The sequence below is a fragment of the Etheostoma cragini genome, chromosome 20 (assembly GCF_013103735.1).
Source record: "Etheostoma cragini isolate CJK2018 chromosome 20, CSU_Ecrag_1.0, whole genome shotgun sequence".
Taxonomy (NCBI): Eukaryota; Metazoa; Chordata; class Actinopteri; order Perciformes; family Percidae; genus Etheostoma; species Etheostoma cragini.
In genome coordinates this window covers 10763584-10778984 of record NC_048426.1, presented here as the reverse complement: position 1 = coordinate 10778984, position 15401 = coordinate 10763584, and the positions used below count along the sequence as shown (strand labels likewise).

Here is a 15401-nt window from a genome sequence, read left to right as displayed (position 1 = left end):
AGAGAGAGAGGACTTGCGCCTCCTTCGTTACATGTGACGGTCCTCCTCCTCAAACCCCCCCACTCCCGCTGTCTCTCGCATCCACATCTCTTCATTTCTCCGTCTGCTCAGCTTCTCTTCCTGATTTTTTGTCACATCCCTTCATTTCTCCTCCTCCTTTCTCCTCCTCCTTTTTTTGGATGTTCATCTTCGACATGCTCCTCACGTGAAGTCCGCCAACTTACAGAGCACTGTGGATGCCGAGTTTAAAAATCAAAAGAAGGCAAATGCTGATTCGGGGAATAAGAGAAAAATCTACGCACTTTTGCATCTTTCATTGAGTGCCTTGGCTTGAACGGAGCAACAGAATGGACCTGTCGTTCATGACTGCGCAGGTGAGACATCTTTCCTCCAATTAGCCCAAAGATGGTTGGCTCGTCCGAACTTTTTATTATATCTGTCTATCGATTTCATGGGCGTGGCCGGTCAACAGGTTTAATGCATTATCAGGCGTTTTGGCAATTTTACATTTACATCTAAACACTACTAATTAAGATATGTAACAGATAGAAGATAGAAGTAACAGTAGTTCACTTAAAATTAATATATATTTCCATACTATTACTAATTGGACTAACTAGGCTACATATTCCCTCCTTACTGTATGGTACTATTATTTGAGTAGCCTCTTTTAGTAGCCTAGTTCATATAGTTATCCTGTAAAAGTTTATTAGGTTTTTAGTGTGTTATAGTTTCTTTGGTTAAGTCGAACTTGGACATGCTGTTCCTTTCTGTGATTGTGTGTCAGAATTGTGTGTGACCAAAAAATATCATTAAAACTTATTTCTTGTAAAATAGTACCAGTTAGATTGGACCAAGACCTCGTGGCATATTGTCTTCATGTGCTTTGCATGTCAATACATTGGATTTCAAATGGAACATGAGTTATTCATATTGTGATATTAAGCATCTGTGTTTTAGGTGTGTTTTTCCATTAGGAGCTGATACGGCATGCTATTCATCCCTCCTCATCTCTGTGTCTGGCTGCTTACATGGTTTGTCTGGTGCCATCTGCTTTGCCATTTTCTTTGCATCTGCTGTTAACTGGATTAAGAGCATTGTCGTTTCTACCAATGGCTGTTCTGATGGCCAGACTAAGCCTGCTGCTCCCAACTGGTTGAAATCAAGAAGATTCTGAGTCTGGTAGGACCAGGCTAATCCAAGAATACATTTTGTGTTCAATATGATAGAAAGAGAGGCACAGTAATAACAGTGGAGACATGGCTTTATTAATCGCTCGGTCATTGTGCAAACTTTTAGTGAGTGAAGTAATCCAAAATTCTGTTATAATTCACGTTACACTGGAAATACAATGTAGTCTATGACTTAATGCACGCTTGTGTTTCTAGAATATTTGCTATAGCATTGCACAGGAACCATATTTACAGCAACTGACAGCAGCACAGTGAAGGAGCCAAACCACTGTCATCTACCCATTATATCCTTGATCAGTTGATCAATTATTTAGTCTATAAATTAAATTGTGAAAGTACTTGCAAATGGAGACCAAACAGAATGTCCCCACCAATGCCTTGCTCTCTTCTAACCATAGACCTACTGTGACGGCAGCCACCTGTCACTCAAAGCGGCACACCCTTAATAATGCATAGCTTATTATTTAAAAGGTTAAGTTATAAAAAATGCACTCACTGTAGAATTGTCATGAATGGGGAAACATGTTTAATTCTGATGTACAGTTGGGCATTTTAACATAGGAGTCTGTATTGACTCCCTTATGGAGGCAGCTTCAAGGGGCCATTTGAGGAACTGCAGCTTTTGGCACATCAGCGTTAGCTTTGATTTTCAGCATGGGAGGGGGGCTCTTGGTTTTAAGCAGGGCTGTTTCTGGTTTCAATCCCTGCTTAAAAAAATAACAACTCAGAAAGTTTTAACTTGGGATAAGTTGGTCACAGAAAATGTATGGCATTTGTGCTTAAAAAATGATTGAAATAACAAAGAAATGGCGTATATTTGATTATCAAAGTTTTGTGGCCTACATTTTTTGTTGATTGACAACTGAATAATCAAATTACGGTAACGGCTCTACACATCAACATCTGAGTCCATAAGAGTAAAGACAGAAAGTGTTAAATGCAGTTAACTCAACAGGAAATAAACAGTTCTTTAGAATTATATTCTCAGACAGCTAGTTTAATGGCTACCTTAGCAGAAAATACTACTTCTGCAAATTTAGAAATTACTAAACATCTAAAATTAACAGTTGTTCCAGCAGATAATGCTCCAATAAGGCCATTTGCAGATAAACAGATAAAACATTCTTGCTAATGTTTGTTTGGTCTCAGATCTGACAAAATGTCCAACTGAAACCAACCACTGGTGGCATAACAATGTTCAGAGTTATTGTGGAAGATGATGGAAAATTTTGTGCAAGCTTTCATAACCAGTCCCCCCCCCATTACCCCACATCATATACTTATTTCCTGCTGCCTTTCCAGGTCACCTTTTTCCTCAGGCGTCCATATTCTTTTTCCTCAAGAATGCAGTCCTATAAGAAAGCCAATGGCTAATTTGACCTATTTACTGAAATTCATTAAAGTGCCGTGATTTACTCAGTAATGGGGACTGTGAATGAAGTCAGGCAAACGTCCCTGGAGTTTTGAAGATTGACTTTACAGTGAATGATTTTTTGCCCATCCATCTCAGTCTAGCTCGGTCGGCTGCAAATCATTAGACCTTCGTCATCAATTCGTCTCTAAAAGATGACAGATGCTGCCATAACTGTACTCTTCTAAAGACAGAAAGTTTTTAAAGAAGTCCAACTCTAAGATTTTCTCCCCAGGGGATGACGAATGACTAGTTTGGAGGATGCACTGGTCATCATTGCTGCAGTTAACACATTCAACTCATTAGTGGTATATAACGTTCGGAATTTAATTTCCCGAAAAAAAAAAGGATCTCAGCCTTTAGCAAAAACACATCCTCCAAGACAACAACATGCATCGGATGAATGAATATCAGTTCAGACTGGTAACATAATTGGCCATTGTTTTTGCTGTAATTGTATCTCTTCTTTTTGTGAAAAAGATTTTGTAGGCTATCGCAGAAACATGCTAAATAGCTCTCTGCGGAACAATGTGTGGGCTTTTGTGTTTGGCGAGTGATTTGCATTTGGCAGCAATGCCTCACTGGTTTGAAATGAAAAGGCACACTTCATTAGGCTGAAAGTGGTGGCATCCTCAAGCATTTTAAAACAGGGATTATTAGGCGACAATCGCGGTGAAGCTTTTGAATACTAAGCTGAGGGCAATGAGGCACTTTTGTTTTTTTAATCTTTTCAAATAGACTGGATTGAGAAATGTTTCAGATAACTTCCCTCGGCTCCTCAAGAATAGATATTAAGATTTATTTTTAACTTACACTCACTTTATAGGCTACATTTATTTCTCAAGACCAACTACTGTGATTGTTAATCACACGTGTACACTAGTGTGTGTGCTGGCCACTAACTGATGTTAAGGTCAAGTTTGATGTGTTGTAGACAGGCTCCAGAGCCATCCTGGGCATCAGGCCAGTCTGACACTTGCTTCAGCTGACATATATGGCACCAAACACCTTAAAGGCTCTGTCTAACCAGTACAGACTGACCCACTGGATTTGGCCTTTTACTAATTTTTGCATGTACACACATGCATGGATGTAGAGTGTACCTTTCAAAAAAAAAAAATGCTATTGTGGCAACATTTGACCCCAACATAGCACCCTATGTGAATTTCCCTTCCATTTCCTACATAGCTGGATAGTTACCTCTTAAATCAGACATTGTTTTCAGGTCTGTATTCATAGTCTTACTTTATACGTTTTGTCTTTTCATGACAGGCCACCAGCAGTTCTCATAACTCAATTATTTATTCAGTGAAGCTGTGGCTCTGAGTCATTCTACCTGACAAGGTTGTCAATCTCTGCTCATGTTAGAAAGGACAGATGAGAGTGAAATGATGAGGATCGAGGAGGCGGTTAACAGCCTCCACAAAAACAAAGCAATCTGCATTTACCCACAGCCTAGGAACAGACAGGACTGGCAGATACACTTTTGGTTTACTTTGGTGCCAAATGATACAACAAGTGCCAGAAAGTCAATACACTAAGGAGATGATTTTTTATTTATTTGTAGTTTTTAGAATACTTGCAAAAGCTACTTTGATCATAAAGGTCCAAATAAAAAGATTGGATCAAATTAAGTGACATATGATAGGAGAAAGACTGTCTAGAGACGTAGCTAGAAGAATTGTTGGTGCACCACTACCCCCTGATATGAAGCTGGATATGGAAATGCAAGTTGAATAGTTCACAGATGAGATTATTTTCTTATTAAACAGCAGTCACCGCAAGGCCTATATCGAGACCATCTTTGTTCTCAATTGCATAAAATATTCAATTACGTAATCATATTATCCCACTGTGTGTTCTCCATGCCCAGACTGTCCCCTTTTAAAGTATAAATCTCCTGGTCTCTATAGTGGAAGCTCATTGGAAGTGTGTAATAATGGCACAACAGCCTTTTCATCTCTCATCTTTTCAGTTCATTTTCCCTCTGGTGTTTCTTTTTTCAGCAATTGGTTTTATATAAAAGCAATAGTCTTGAGATAGTGAAAAATGTCTAGACTTCTTCCACTTATGAGTAGTGTTGTTCTTAGTTTGTTTTCTTTACCTGCACATTTTGTCTCTTTTTATCTATTCTATTATCGTTCAGATGAATCAAACTAAAGTTGGCAGAATAATGCACAATAATGAGTTTGCATTCCACAGTGAGTTCAACTTACTTTTGTGTGTTTGTCTGTACAATATTAATGTGTGACTTCACAGCGCCAGCAAGAGCATTCAAAGACATTCAAAGGCTGTGAAGGGCCAGTATGCAACATTAAAAAGTACACTTTCTATTGAGGAAATGTACCAAAAGCATTAAAGTGATGTAACCCTGCTTTTCATAGCAGGGCCACTTCATGGTTTTTCTTTACTTGATGGATGTACTACATGTAGAGAAAGAACATAGAATACACTGGAGGCGTGCATTCAGAACAAAAAACACAATGTTCTGCATTTCGGTTGAAGGTTTGCTTTGGATGACTGATTTTTAGATCATCCTCCAAAACAACGGTTTATGTATTCTAGCCGTTGCTGACAGTGGGGTGCAGCTGCAGGTGGTCGGGTTGAATCAGCAGCCTCAAGTTTAGTCTCTTCCTGGTAAAGTGAGGTATCTTAATGCTCTCATTGGGAACAATTGACTAAGCTGCAGGCCTCTATTTGTGGATCTGATACCCTCTCCCTAAACAGCAATTGTCCAATCATAACTTAGCAACTGTAACTAGGGACTGCAGGCCTGTCAAGCTTTGGATTTCTCTGAATGTTGAAACAGTATGAGAACAAAACTCAGTATATAATAAGGTGTGGTTTGTGTTTTCTTATTATTTATTGATTTTCCTGTCTAAAAACTAAAATGCAAGAGGGCTTTTCATTCCATATTATTTTGTGGGGTTACAGATTATTAGCGGCTCTGTCCTGCACTCTGTTGGATTTGGTTACATCCTGAAGTTAGCTTTAACCTCAATCTTTTATCATGGATGTAGCCAACATGTGCATATTTACAAACCTTTTACAGGGTTCTCATTTTAAAAAGAGTCAACTGGAAACATTAAAAAGTCAGTCTGAGACAGTGACTGTGTTTACATGCACACTAATATTCCATTATTATTTTGGATATGACAATAATTCAAATGTAATACAGGTCATGTCTTGAATAATATCTCATGTAAAAAATTATATTTTTGAATAAAGTTATTTGGACCTGTATACAATGCATTCAGAATATGTGTCTCAATCAGGGCTTTTACCACAGTTACTCCTCTTGCCTGTTTATGGTTTAGTGTAAGCTTTGTACATTTCTAGTTTTTTTGTAACACAAACCGTCTAGCCAACAATTTGTCCCGGAATATTGTTTTAGAAAAAACTGAAAATTATATGCATTTAAACAGTCACTGTCATTGTTTTTAGCCAACTCATTAAGATTAATTTGCCACGTAGTGATATCTTATAAAATCTGTCAGTATCGGTTGTCATTATAGCCTGCAGACTAGAATAAGCAGTTTTTAAATTGTCAATTGTCTGAAATCAAACAGCCATAATAAAAATATCCTTTTTGAGGGGTAAATCTGCCGCCATCATCATTGCAAACCACGGATGTGCCGTGCTAAAACTGAGAGCTAAAGGATTACTGAAATGCCAGTTACTGATTAGATTGGTAAAAAACGATCATCTCCCAGCTGTTTTGCACCTGAAATGATCATGATTGCATACTGAAAGAATTCCTGGGGAAAATGAAAGGGACATTTAATGGACTGTAACAGCCAAGTATGAAGTAATAACGTCTTTCCCTGACAGATCTACCCCCCCCCCCCCCAACAACATGATACTTCATATCGAAGTGTGTCTCTCATATTCAGCAGATATGAATTATTTATACCTCATATAAATAATCTATTCTTCACTCCTCTTGAGATAATTTCAAAGCAGCTTCATCCACATATGTATTGATAAGATACACCTTTATTGATCCCCAGTGGGGAAATTTGGTTGAACTGAGCTATGATTTGAGGTAAAACGTTGATACTGACTGAGACCTGATCATATTTTAAAGATAAGCTCCATGGGGAAATTTTTGCCATTGAAGCACAAATAAAATGTAAATCTGAAATCAGCCCATGAGCAGTTCTTTTAATCAAAAGAAAACACAGGTGGAAATTATGTGAGTTCAACAGTGTTGCTGCTGCTCTGTTTTTGTGAAAGCTGGCAAATTGTTGATTGGCAGCAGCTGATTACACACTATCAAGGAAGAAGCGGAGATGGATCACCACAACTGAAGTTCTGTATTGACATCATTGTGCATTTTTGGAAATCATTATCATGCCAAACATAGACTAATACAACTGTATGATTATGTTTTAAATCTTCACTACAGCTTTGCCAGGAGATGTCATCCCCGGGTGAATTTTCAGTAAAATTACCCATGTGAGTACAAACACAAAGAGGGAAGAACAAGATTTCTTGTTGGTTTGAACACAAATGAATCAGATATCATTTTAAAAGGTTGTTGTTTTTTAGATTGTTGTCCAATTTTAGACAACATAGTTTCTGGTGCAACTTTTCCACAGTTTATGTCAGTTTTCACCTTGACCGTGAAACCCTAGTGACTTCAAACAATGCCTCCATAATTACACCAAAAGCAAAACCTGCTTTTGATTTGATCTGTTGCACTGGGCCCTACTCTTTGAGTCTGTCCTTGGGTTTGTTCAAAGGAAGCTGTCCTGAAACTAATGGCAACGCTCAGACAGGCCTATGTCTCCTTCTTTCCCTCACCTCTTGTTCAATCTGCAACAGAGCTGAGGTTATATCGCACATAATGTACCTTCACTCCCCAAGAAATATTGTTTCCCTAAGGCAAGTATGTAGCCACACCCCTCAAACAATCTGACTGTAACTATACAGCATCTTAGTATACTGGATTATCTGACACCCTTCCTTTTAGAACTCAGTTATTGTACTTCAGTCTCAAAGATAATTTGTGTCATATGCATCTGATCATTAGACACAAATTGACTAGTTTCAATTTCACTGCTTATCAACTCCTCAAAAGGTAAATTACACCCTTCCTCTGCGTTAAAGTGCAATGTGTTGCTGCCATTTTAGCTGTGCTTAATGCTGCACAGCTCTTATTATGTTTTATGCAAAGCTAATTTGACCACAACCTTCTCATTTCTGGTGTATGTAATTGTAACGCTCAGATTATGAATTAGGCACTTAAGGTACAGTCAATTGTATTATGTATGGAAATCCTTTGGAATGCCTTCTGGTATGCATGAGTGGTGAAGAACTACACTAACTAGGGATTTTTCTTTAAAAACATTGAGTTTTTTATGTTGCCTGTGAGGGATTGTAAATCAATTCGCAATTGGAGCTTCACGCCATTTGTAGCAGATGCTGTGACTTGTTTGAGCTAAATACCCTAATGTCTTAACAATGCACCAATGTCAGTAATGCATGTGGACCTATGGTCTTGGTTACTGTTGTTTTATTGCTCTACCTGTGAGCTCTTTACAACAGATCACCATGATTTAAGACATTTGTTTCCAATCAAAATGGCTGAATGAGTATTGAGCTTCTCCGTGTTTCAACCTTTAGGGCACACATCCATTTGTCTTACGGCTACCCGTTAAACATTACACAGCCGTACAGTGCAGATGTTGTTTGGGATTACTGTACCATTTACTCACCTGTGAGTAAAAAACAAACACGTTTATCATTTTATTTGCAATGGTATTGTTTGTTGCTGCAATTACTAATCAAAGAAAGTTTTGATTGATTAATTTCACACCTGATAGTCTTTTATGTGATGACATGTACAGGCAAGGTTTTGTGTCCTGACACCCACCTCATTGCCCCATGTGAACTGCTGTATATCCATCTCAAAGTGAGAAAGACACAGAAAAATGTTTATTTATAGCCTTGATTTATAAACAGAAGGTCCCGAACCAAACTATTAATGCTTCGTCCTAAAAAGCAAGAAAGAGTGTTTGTGTGTGTGTGTGTGTTTTCTTTGCAATGGAATAAATCACCTATGATTTGGCTGTTTTGCGTACATGTGTTTTGTCACATTATCCATACACTTATGAACTTTCCTGGATGCATCACACTGCAGGGTGACACTTCCAGGAATAACATGTTCTTGGTTCCTGTTTGTACATGCAAGTGTGCACACTTACATAAATACACGGACACACAGATAATGTAAATATTTTAATTAAGGACTGAGGGCATGCAGTGTGAGGTACTGCTGAACTGTTACAGTATCTGAAAACACTGTAAGTAGGCCATCATGGCACTCGCGTGACATTATCATAACAACTTCACGGACCTCCCACAGGGAAAATATATACAGCAACTATTCATAAATGCTGATGCCAACCTGCACCAGTATAGACAGTACTGCAGCAGCTACACCAGTACAGGCAGGGAAATGCTACAGTATTTCCATTTAACAGTTGTTTTGTCATGCTGATGGCAATTTACACATTAAAGAAACAGAGTTGATTAAGGCTCCAGCAAAGACATTGGGCCTAATGCAAGAACAATTAACTCTTCTTATCCTTAACCACTCTTACTTTTTTTGTGAGGTTTACATTCAGGAAACTTAACAGGGCAACGTTGTTTTAGCCTGATGAATGCCAACCTGTTCAAAAGGAGCTGCACGCTGGTGAGACTTTACTCTTAAATCACATTGCAGAGCTTCCTCCTTTTTTTTTATTGATAATAATGTGTTTTTAAGGGGGTGACGGGAGAGATATTAGAAGAGAGGGAATATTACAACCCAGATAAGGTTATGTTACACTGTTGGTGCATCAGAAGATGATACTGGACAGCAACCTGCATGCAGACCCTTAGGCGGGTGTTGGAATGAGTGAAGTTTCCCACAAACTACAAAATTGTACAAGTTTGTGGGCCAAAAATTGCCAATAAAAATGATAAAGTCCAATAAAACTCACTAAATTGGCAACCATAACGATCATGATTTGGTGAAAAGAATGTTCACTTTGCATTAGGTTTGTCTTAGTTCCGGTCAAAAGAGTTTTCTTTTCCTGCTCATGACTCGTTCGACCACTTGTGAATGTTGTTCATCAGACAAGTTAATGCCCCGAATTCTCATAAAGAACTATTTTGTGGGATTTATTGGCATCTAGCAGTGACTGACTGAAAATCCCTTGCCCCACCCCTCCATTTCCAAGCATGTAGTAGAACCTACGGTGGCCTTCAGGTAACGTAAAAACACCAAAGCCACTCCTCAGAGCCAGTGTTGGGTTTGTCCATTCTGGGCTACAGTAGAAACATTGCGACTCCATTGAAGAGGACCTGCTTCCTATAGTATGTAGGGATGAAGGCCTCATTATGACATTCCCCAAGAAATTATACGTTGTTAAAATTATATTGTTAACTTTCTGCTAATATATCCCTTAAATCCTTCACACTGATTCTTTAAATCCTTTGTAAGTGCCACATACAGTAAGAAGCAGAACATAGTGAAACAGCATTTAGACTGAAGGAGCTTAAACATTCAATAGAGGCTGAGATCATGATATGAATGGCTTATGTGAACCAAGAGGAGTAAACATGCATGGCTCACTCATTAGACAGGGTTAGGCAGCACCATCTTTAGTACGTATACTAACTTTTGAGTTTACATAAATGTTATGCTTAATTTGTTTTTGACATGAAGAGTTGTGGTCCAGAAGGGTCTGCAGCACCAGCTCAAGGTTACAGAACAGGGTGACACCCGCAGATTGCTTTTGCTCTGGAACAAAGAAATTAATCAGATGCGATGTTAAGGAGGGTGCTGCAGAAATATGGGTATACAAATTACCCGGTAAAAAAAGAAAAGAAAGAACCTGTGGAAGATGCAGTTGCTATTACACATAGCGATTTTCCGTAACTGTTGCACTGTAATGATACATACTAAATGCATGCCATAATAAGGTGCAATAATCAGTACTAAAGTTTCCTTTGTACCCTTGTTTGATCATATAGAGAGAAAAATAAGAAAAAAAGAGATCTGAGAACAAATAGAATGATTAGATGTAATTTAGAAAGGATAGGGTGATCATGAGGCGTTCCACTTCTTGGGATTATTTTTCAGCCTACATGTGACAAGAAGCTACTCTGCTTTGAAATAAGAAAAGTTATATGATGTGAATTTGAGGTTTTGCTGCAACACTCTCTCTCTTAACTTTGCTGATAGTATTACCTTGTGCATTGTAATTCACAACAGTGAGCAAGACATACTTTAATATTACTTTCAGCTTTAATCTTTCTTTTTGCTTTTTAGATTTCTTCTTTGCCAACAATAAACCAAAGGATGTCCATATTAGTGAGATGCTAAAATATAGTCTGCAGAGCAATTGACAATGTTAGTGTTATGAAGCACTGTTTGCCATATTCATCCATTGTTTTACTGTAACATTGGATTAGTCCCTACAAGCAGGAAGTATCTCACTGTGCTCAAACTTGCTTTTGATGCTGTAAAAAGACTGATGCTGAAAGCGACTTCAAATGATCTTTATCAGCAAATGTTGGCCAATGTGAACAGGGATCCAGAATTAGATTGATCAAAATGGGGTAGTTTCACAGCAACAGCAAGAGATGTTGACGGGTGAGCTAAAATGAGAGCTTTTCTTTTCCCCATCGGTGTGTTTCTGTTTGCTCTTTATATTAGATGTATAAGAGTGGGTGCAAAGCAAGGCCACCCTTGCTGCGCCTCACCCTGAGCCCCATTTTACATGAGGAGAGATTCAATTAAGGGCTTCCTCCCTACAACTGCATTGCACAGTGAATAAGTAGGCATGGATGGAGCGGTAGGGGCAGCTGATGCTAGCAACAGATGCACAAAGAGCGTGGTGTTCTTACTTAACCCCAGTCTGGAAGCTTCCTTTTTTTTAAATTAAACTTTACAGAGCACCCCAGATATACCCCCTCTCCTGGTTTGATAATGAAAATAATTTTGTGATACAACAAATCTTCTGTAATGGAAAAGCTGCATGATTATAAAAAGGTGCATGATTATAAGCCATAGGCGTAATTTAGGGGGGGGGGTTACAACCCGCAATTAAATCAAAACTGGCCAGTGCAACCCCGTACCCCCCAACCAAAAAATAAATAAAACTATCATAATTTCCTATAGGATATTTGCACCACAATTAATGCTGAAAAGACACAAATTGTAACAGATAAAATCACCACAATGCAGGAAATTAAGTATTTGATGTGCTCAAAAGTTGAGATCTCAATCCCCCCAATGGTAAACTCAATGTTACACTCTTATATCCAGCCATTTTCTTTTAATACACAGGATTCTATATGCTTGCAGTTTTGTTAATCCACATGAGCCTCAGTTTCCTCAACTCTGCCTTCACTACATTGATGCAAAACAATGCAACAAGTGTTACATTGCACGTCAGGATAAAAAACACTGCATCGGTATCCAGCAGAAAATCTCAAATGAAAGTTTTTTTTCAGATTGCATTCAGAAAAATAAGATATTCTGGCCTGAACAGCTTTTTTTATTTTAGTAGTCTTAAATTCAGTATGATTTAAAGAATCTACATCATTAAGTGACATTGACTTTCTGTTTGCAACCATTCATGTGGTTTTAATGCAGACAGATTTTTTAATCCAAAACATTGTGTCAAACACTGCTGAAGGTAGAATAATTGACAGAGGTCTTTGATAACTTGTCAATAACATAGGTATATTTTACTTAACACAGAGAAAATAAATAAATAAAAGACAACCCAACCCAAACACAACCAAATAAATGGGGTGTAAGCCAGGAAACAAAAAGGGACAAACTGAAGGCCAGACGCTTAAATGCTGTTATGTCAATCAGCACAGGTGAGCCCACTCTACATGATGAGCATCAACTCCACCCTCAGGCTCCTGCAGCGTGAGGCGCTCCACAGAGTGGGGGTGCAGGCCAATTACTTTAATTGCATGCACATGAGCCATTTCTACTGGCATAATACTTTTTTTTCTTTAGATTTAATCATTACTCTTTGTAAATTAATTGTTTTATAATACACATTATGATTAAAAGTGGTATAGTTTGAAGAAATTTTGTATCAGCCTAAATGGGAGGTTTGTTGGAAAAGGGAAATTATGTATCTCACTAAAGTGATGCTAAAACAATGCAAAGGGTTTTTCAGCCTCACATGTGACTGGATAAAAATAACAAAAGACAATTCAAATGTGTTTAGTATTAAAAGATAACACACTCTCCTCCTCTAGCTGACTGTAGTATTATATGATATAGATAGATATAGAAAATTATGTGCGTGGCTTTCCACTGAAGGAAGTCAGTTATGGTTGTTTTCTCAATGTGTTGTAGTTTTTATCTAGATAAATTTAGACAAACAGTAAATCTAAAAGTAGTATTATACTTCAGTTGGTTTTGTTGTCTGTCGTCTTTGGTGTTAAACTGCAGTGATGTTGTGATGTAGATCAGCAAACAGACTTCTTCCATGTGTGTGTTTGCTTATCGGCCATGAACATGCAAGAGGTAACAGGTCACTCGACTGGGTGTGTTTTAAAACGCTGTATGTAAAATACATGAGCCCTGGATAGAGATTTGGAAGTGTTGTGCGAATGGACCTTGCACAACAAGAAATCTCTGTTGCTATAGCATGACGTGTTCTTTGGTGTAAACTGTACCATAAAACACATACTGCACATAATTCAGATTATGCATATTTAAAATATCTGCTCCATAAATAATAAATGGCTCCCAGGCTATGTTGAAAACACATTTGTCTGTAGATTGTGAAAAGTATCTCAAAATGAAGGTGTGAATAGTTAATGAATTTGCTTGAAATATGCCAACATAACACATAGATGTATTTTAAAGTGAGGATTTGGCAATGTAAAAGAAGCACTTTTGTAATTAATGGCCCGTAAGTTAAGTTATATGCCACGTTTCTTTTAAAAATTAAGATGCCAAAGACAAATCTTGTAATTTATGTACATGTATTAAGTCAGTAATCTTGTGTTAAATTGCCTGAATGACTGTGTCGACATTATAGTTCTTTAAAACATTCTTAGAAAGTGCTACAAAATTTAAGTCACTGTCCTGCATTATCCTACTGTTGAACTCTTATGTCTTAACAAACACAGTCCCACAGACAAAAAGAAGAGACAATGATTTCCGTCTGATTCGTCTGAACGGCAAAATGTACAACTCAAAAGGTTCCAGAAGAGAGAGAAAAATCAAATTTCTTTTTTTTTTTTATTGGTTGAATGCTTGATATTTCAAATGAAATGGATGATCCCGGGCAAAATGTGCAGGGGACAGGGAAGGCTGAATAAATTGCATATTTGGCAAAAATAGAAATTCAAATTGTTGATTCAATAATACATAACGCATGAGCACAATTTCCGCAGTGTATTCTTGAAGCCTCCAGGGTAGTATTCACCACAATAATCATCTAAATAAATTAGCAGAATACATGTGGAAAAGACTTGGCAGATTAATACCGGTGTTGCATGTGGTCTGTGATCTGAATTTCTTAATTCCTTGTTCTGGGGAGAAAATGTGGGAGAAGTTAGGGCATTTTCTGTGAGTTTTTTTTAGACACTGCTGAGAGTTGTCATGTTTGAGTTGATTTTTTAGTTTCTCTTCATTCTTGTGTGAGTCTTTACAGCTTTGGGCGTCACAGACCAAAGCACTACAGACTCAGACAAAAGTCAGACACTAGGTAAATGGAAACCAGTTGCTATTGTGATCATCTGGCGAGAATAGGACATCTTTGTTTGCGTTGGATTTTAATGTTTTATAGCTAATGGGTTTAGTTTCATCTTAAAAGTCATCACGCAACTGCTAATTAGCAGCATGTATCAGTAAGTAACAACTCCAGATGTGAACATGCATTATTTCTTCCACTCATCTTTTAACTAAATGTTGTTATGCCTCTGCATCAATGACAGCAGTGGCCAGAGGCATTTTGTCTTTGACACTCTCACTCCCAACTCATCAAATCAAGCCCTTGGCGAAACTTTTTAACGCTCTGGGTATCCGTTTGGCATAATTCTTCATCGTGCTTAGTCAGGACCCCTTGGCGTTACTTTTTCAACGTGCTAGTCAGGACCCCTTGGCGTCGCTTATTAACAATCTTGGTACGCAGTTTTGAATTCAAACAAAACTACATTCTCATCCCAACTCATCACATACTCACACTGTAAGGATTTTGTGAATTCAAACAATACTACTTAATAACCACTGTGCTAGGGTTAGAAAATCATTGTGGGTGTGGTTAAAAGAAGTATGTTTAAGTGTCACACAAACTTGTGTCATTTTACACATCCACCACCCAAACCAAACTTGTTTTAAAACTTAGTTTTGGTCTTTGATCCTACTCCATACCAGTGTTGCTCTTTATACTGCGTCACCTTCTAGAAATGCGGCCGAGCATTTGCTCTGAGAGACAGGGTGCTTCCCATACAGATGCTAAAGGGCGCCTTGTGCAACGGTATCAGCCGCTGAGGGTCACTGACCAAAAGTCAGTCGGTTGGTTTTCAGTCCCATCCGTCCCATCTTAGGAATGCCTGGAGGCAATTTCTTTAAATTTTGCACAAATGTCCACACACCAATCCACACAAATGTTGATTATGATAAAATAAGGAAGCCATGTATACCCAAAAGATTTTAACTTCACTCAACGCCGTAACTCAGGTACAGAAGTGTTACGGGGAAGGACGGACCCAAACGCACAGCTCAAAGTAACGTTATTTATTAAGGGGAAGGAGAGGAAAAG

General features: G+C 38.1%; 1 protein-coding gene across 1 annotated transcript in view; it reads left to right on the top strand.

Annotated features, from left to right (window-relative positions):
- Positions 1-53: 53 nt before the first annotated feature.
- LOC117936106 (uncharacterized protein C14orf132) overlaps positions 54-15401 on the top strand; it is a 24070-nt gene continuing 8722 nt past the window's right edge. Inside the window, exon 1 of the mRNA XM_034858891.1 lies at positions 54-374. Within this exon, the coding sequence (XP_034714782.1) occupies positions 348-374 (27 nt within the window). The 5' untranslated portion in view covers positions 54-347. The remainder of the gene's footprint in view (positions 375-15401) is intronic.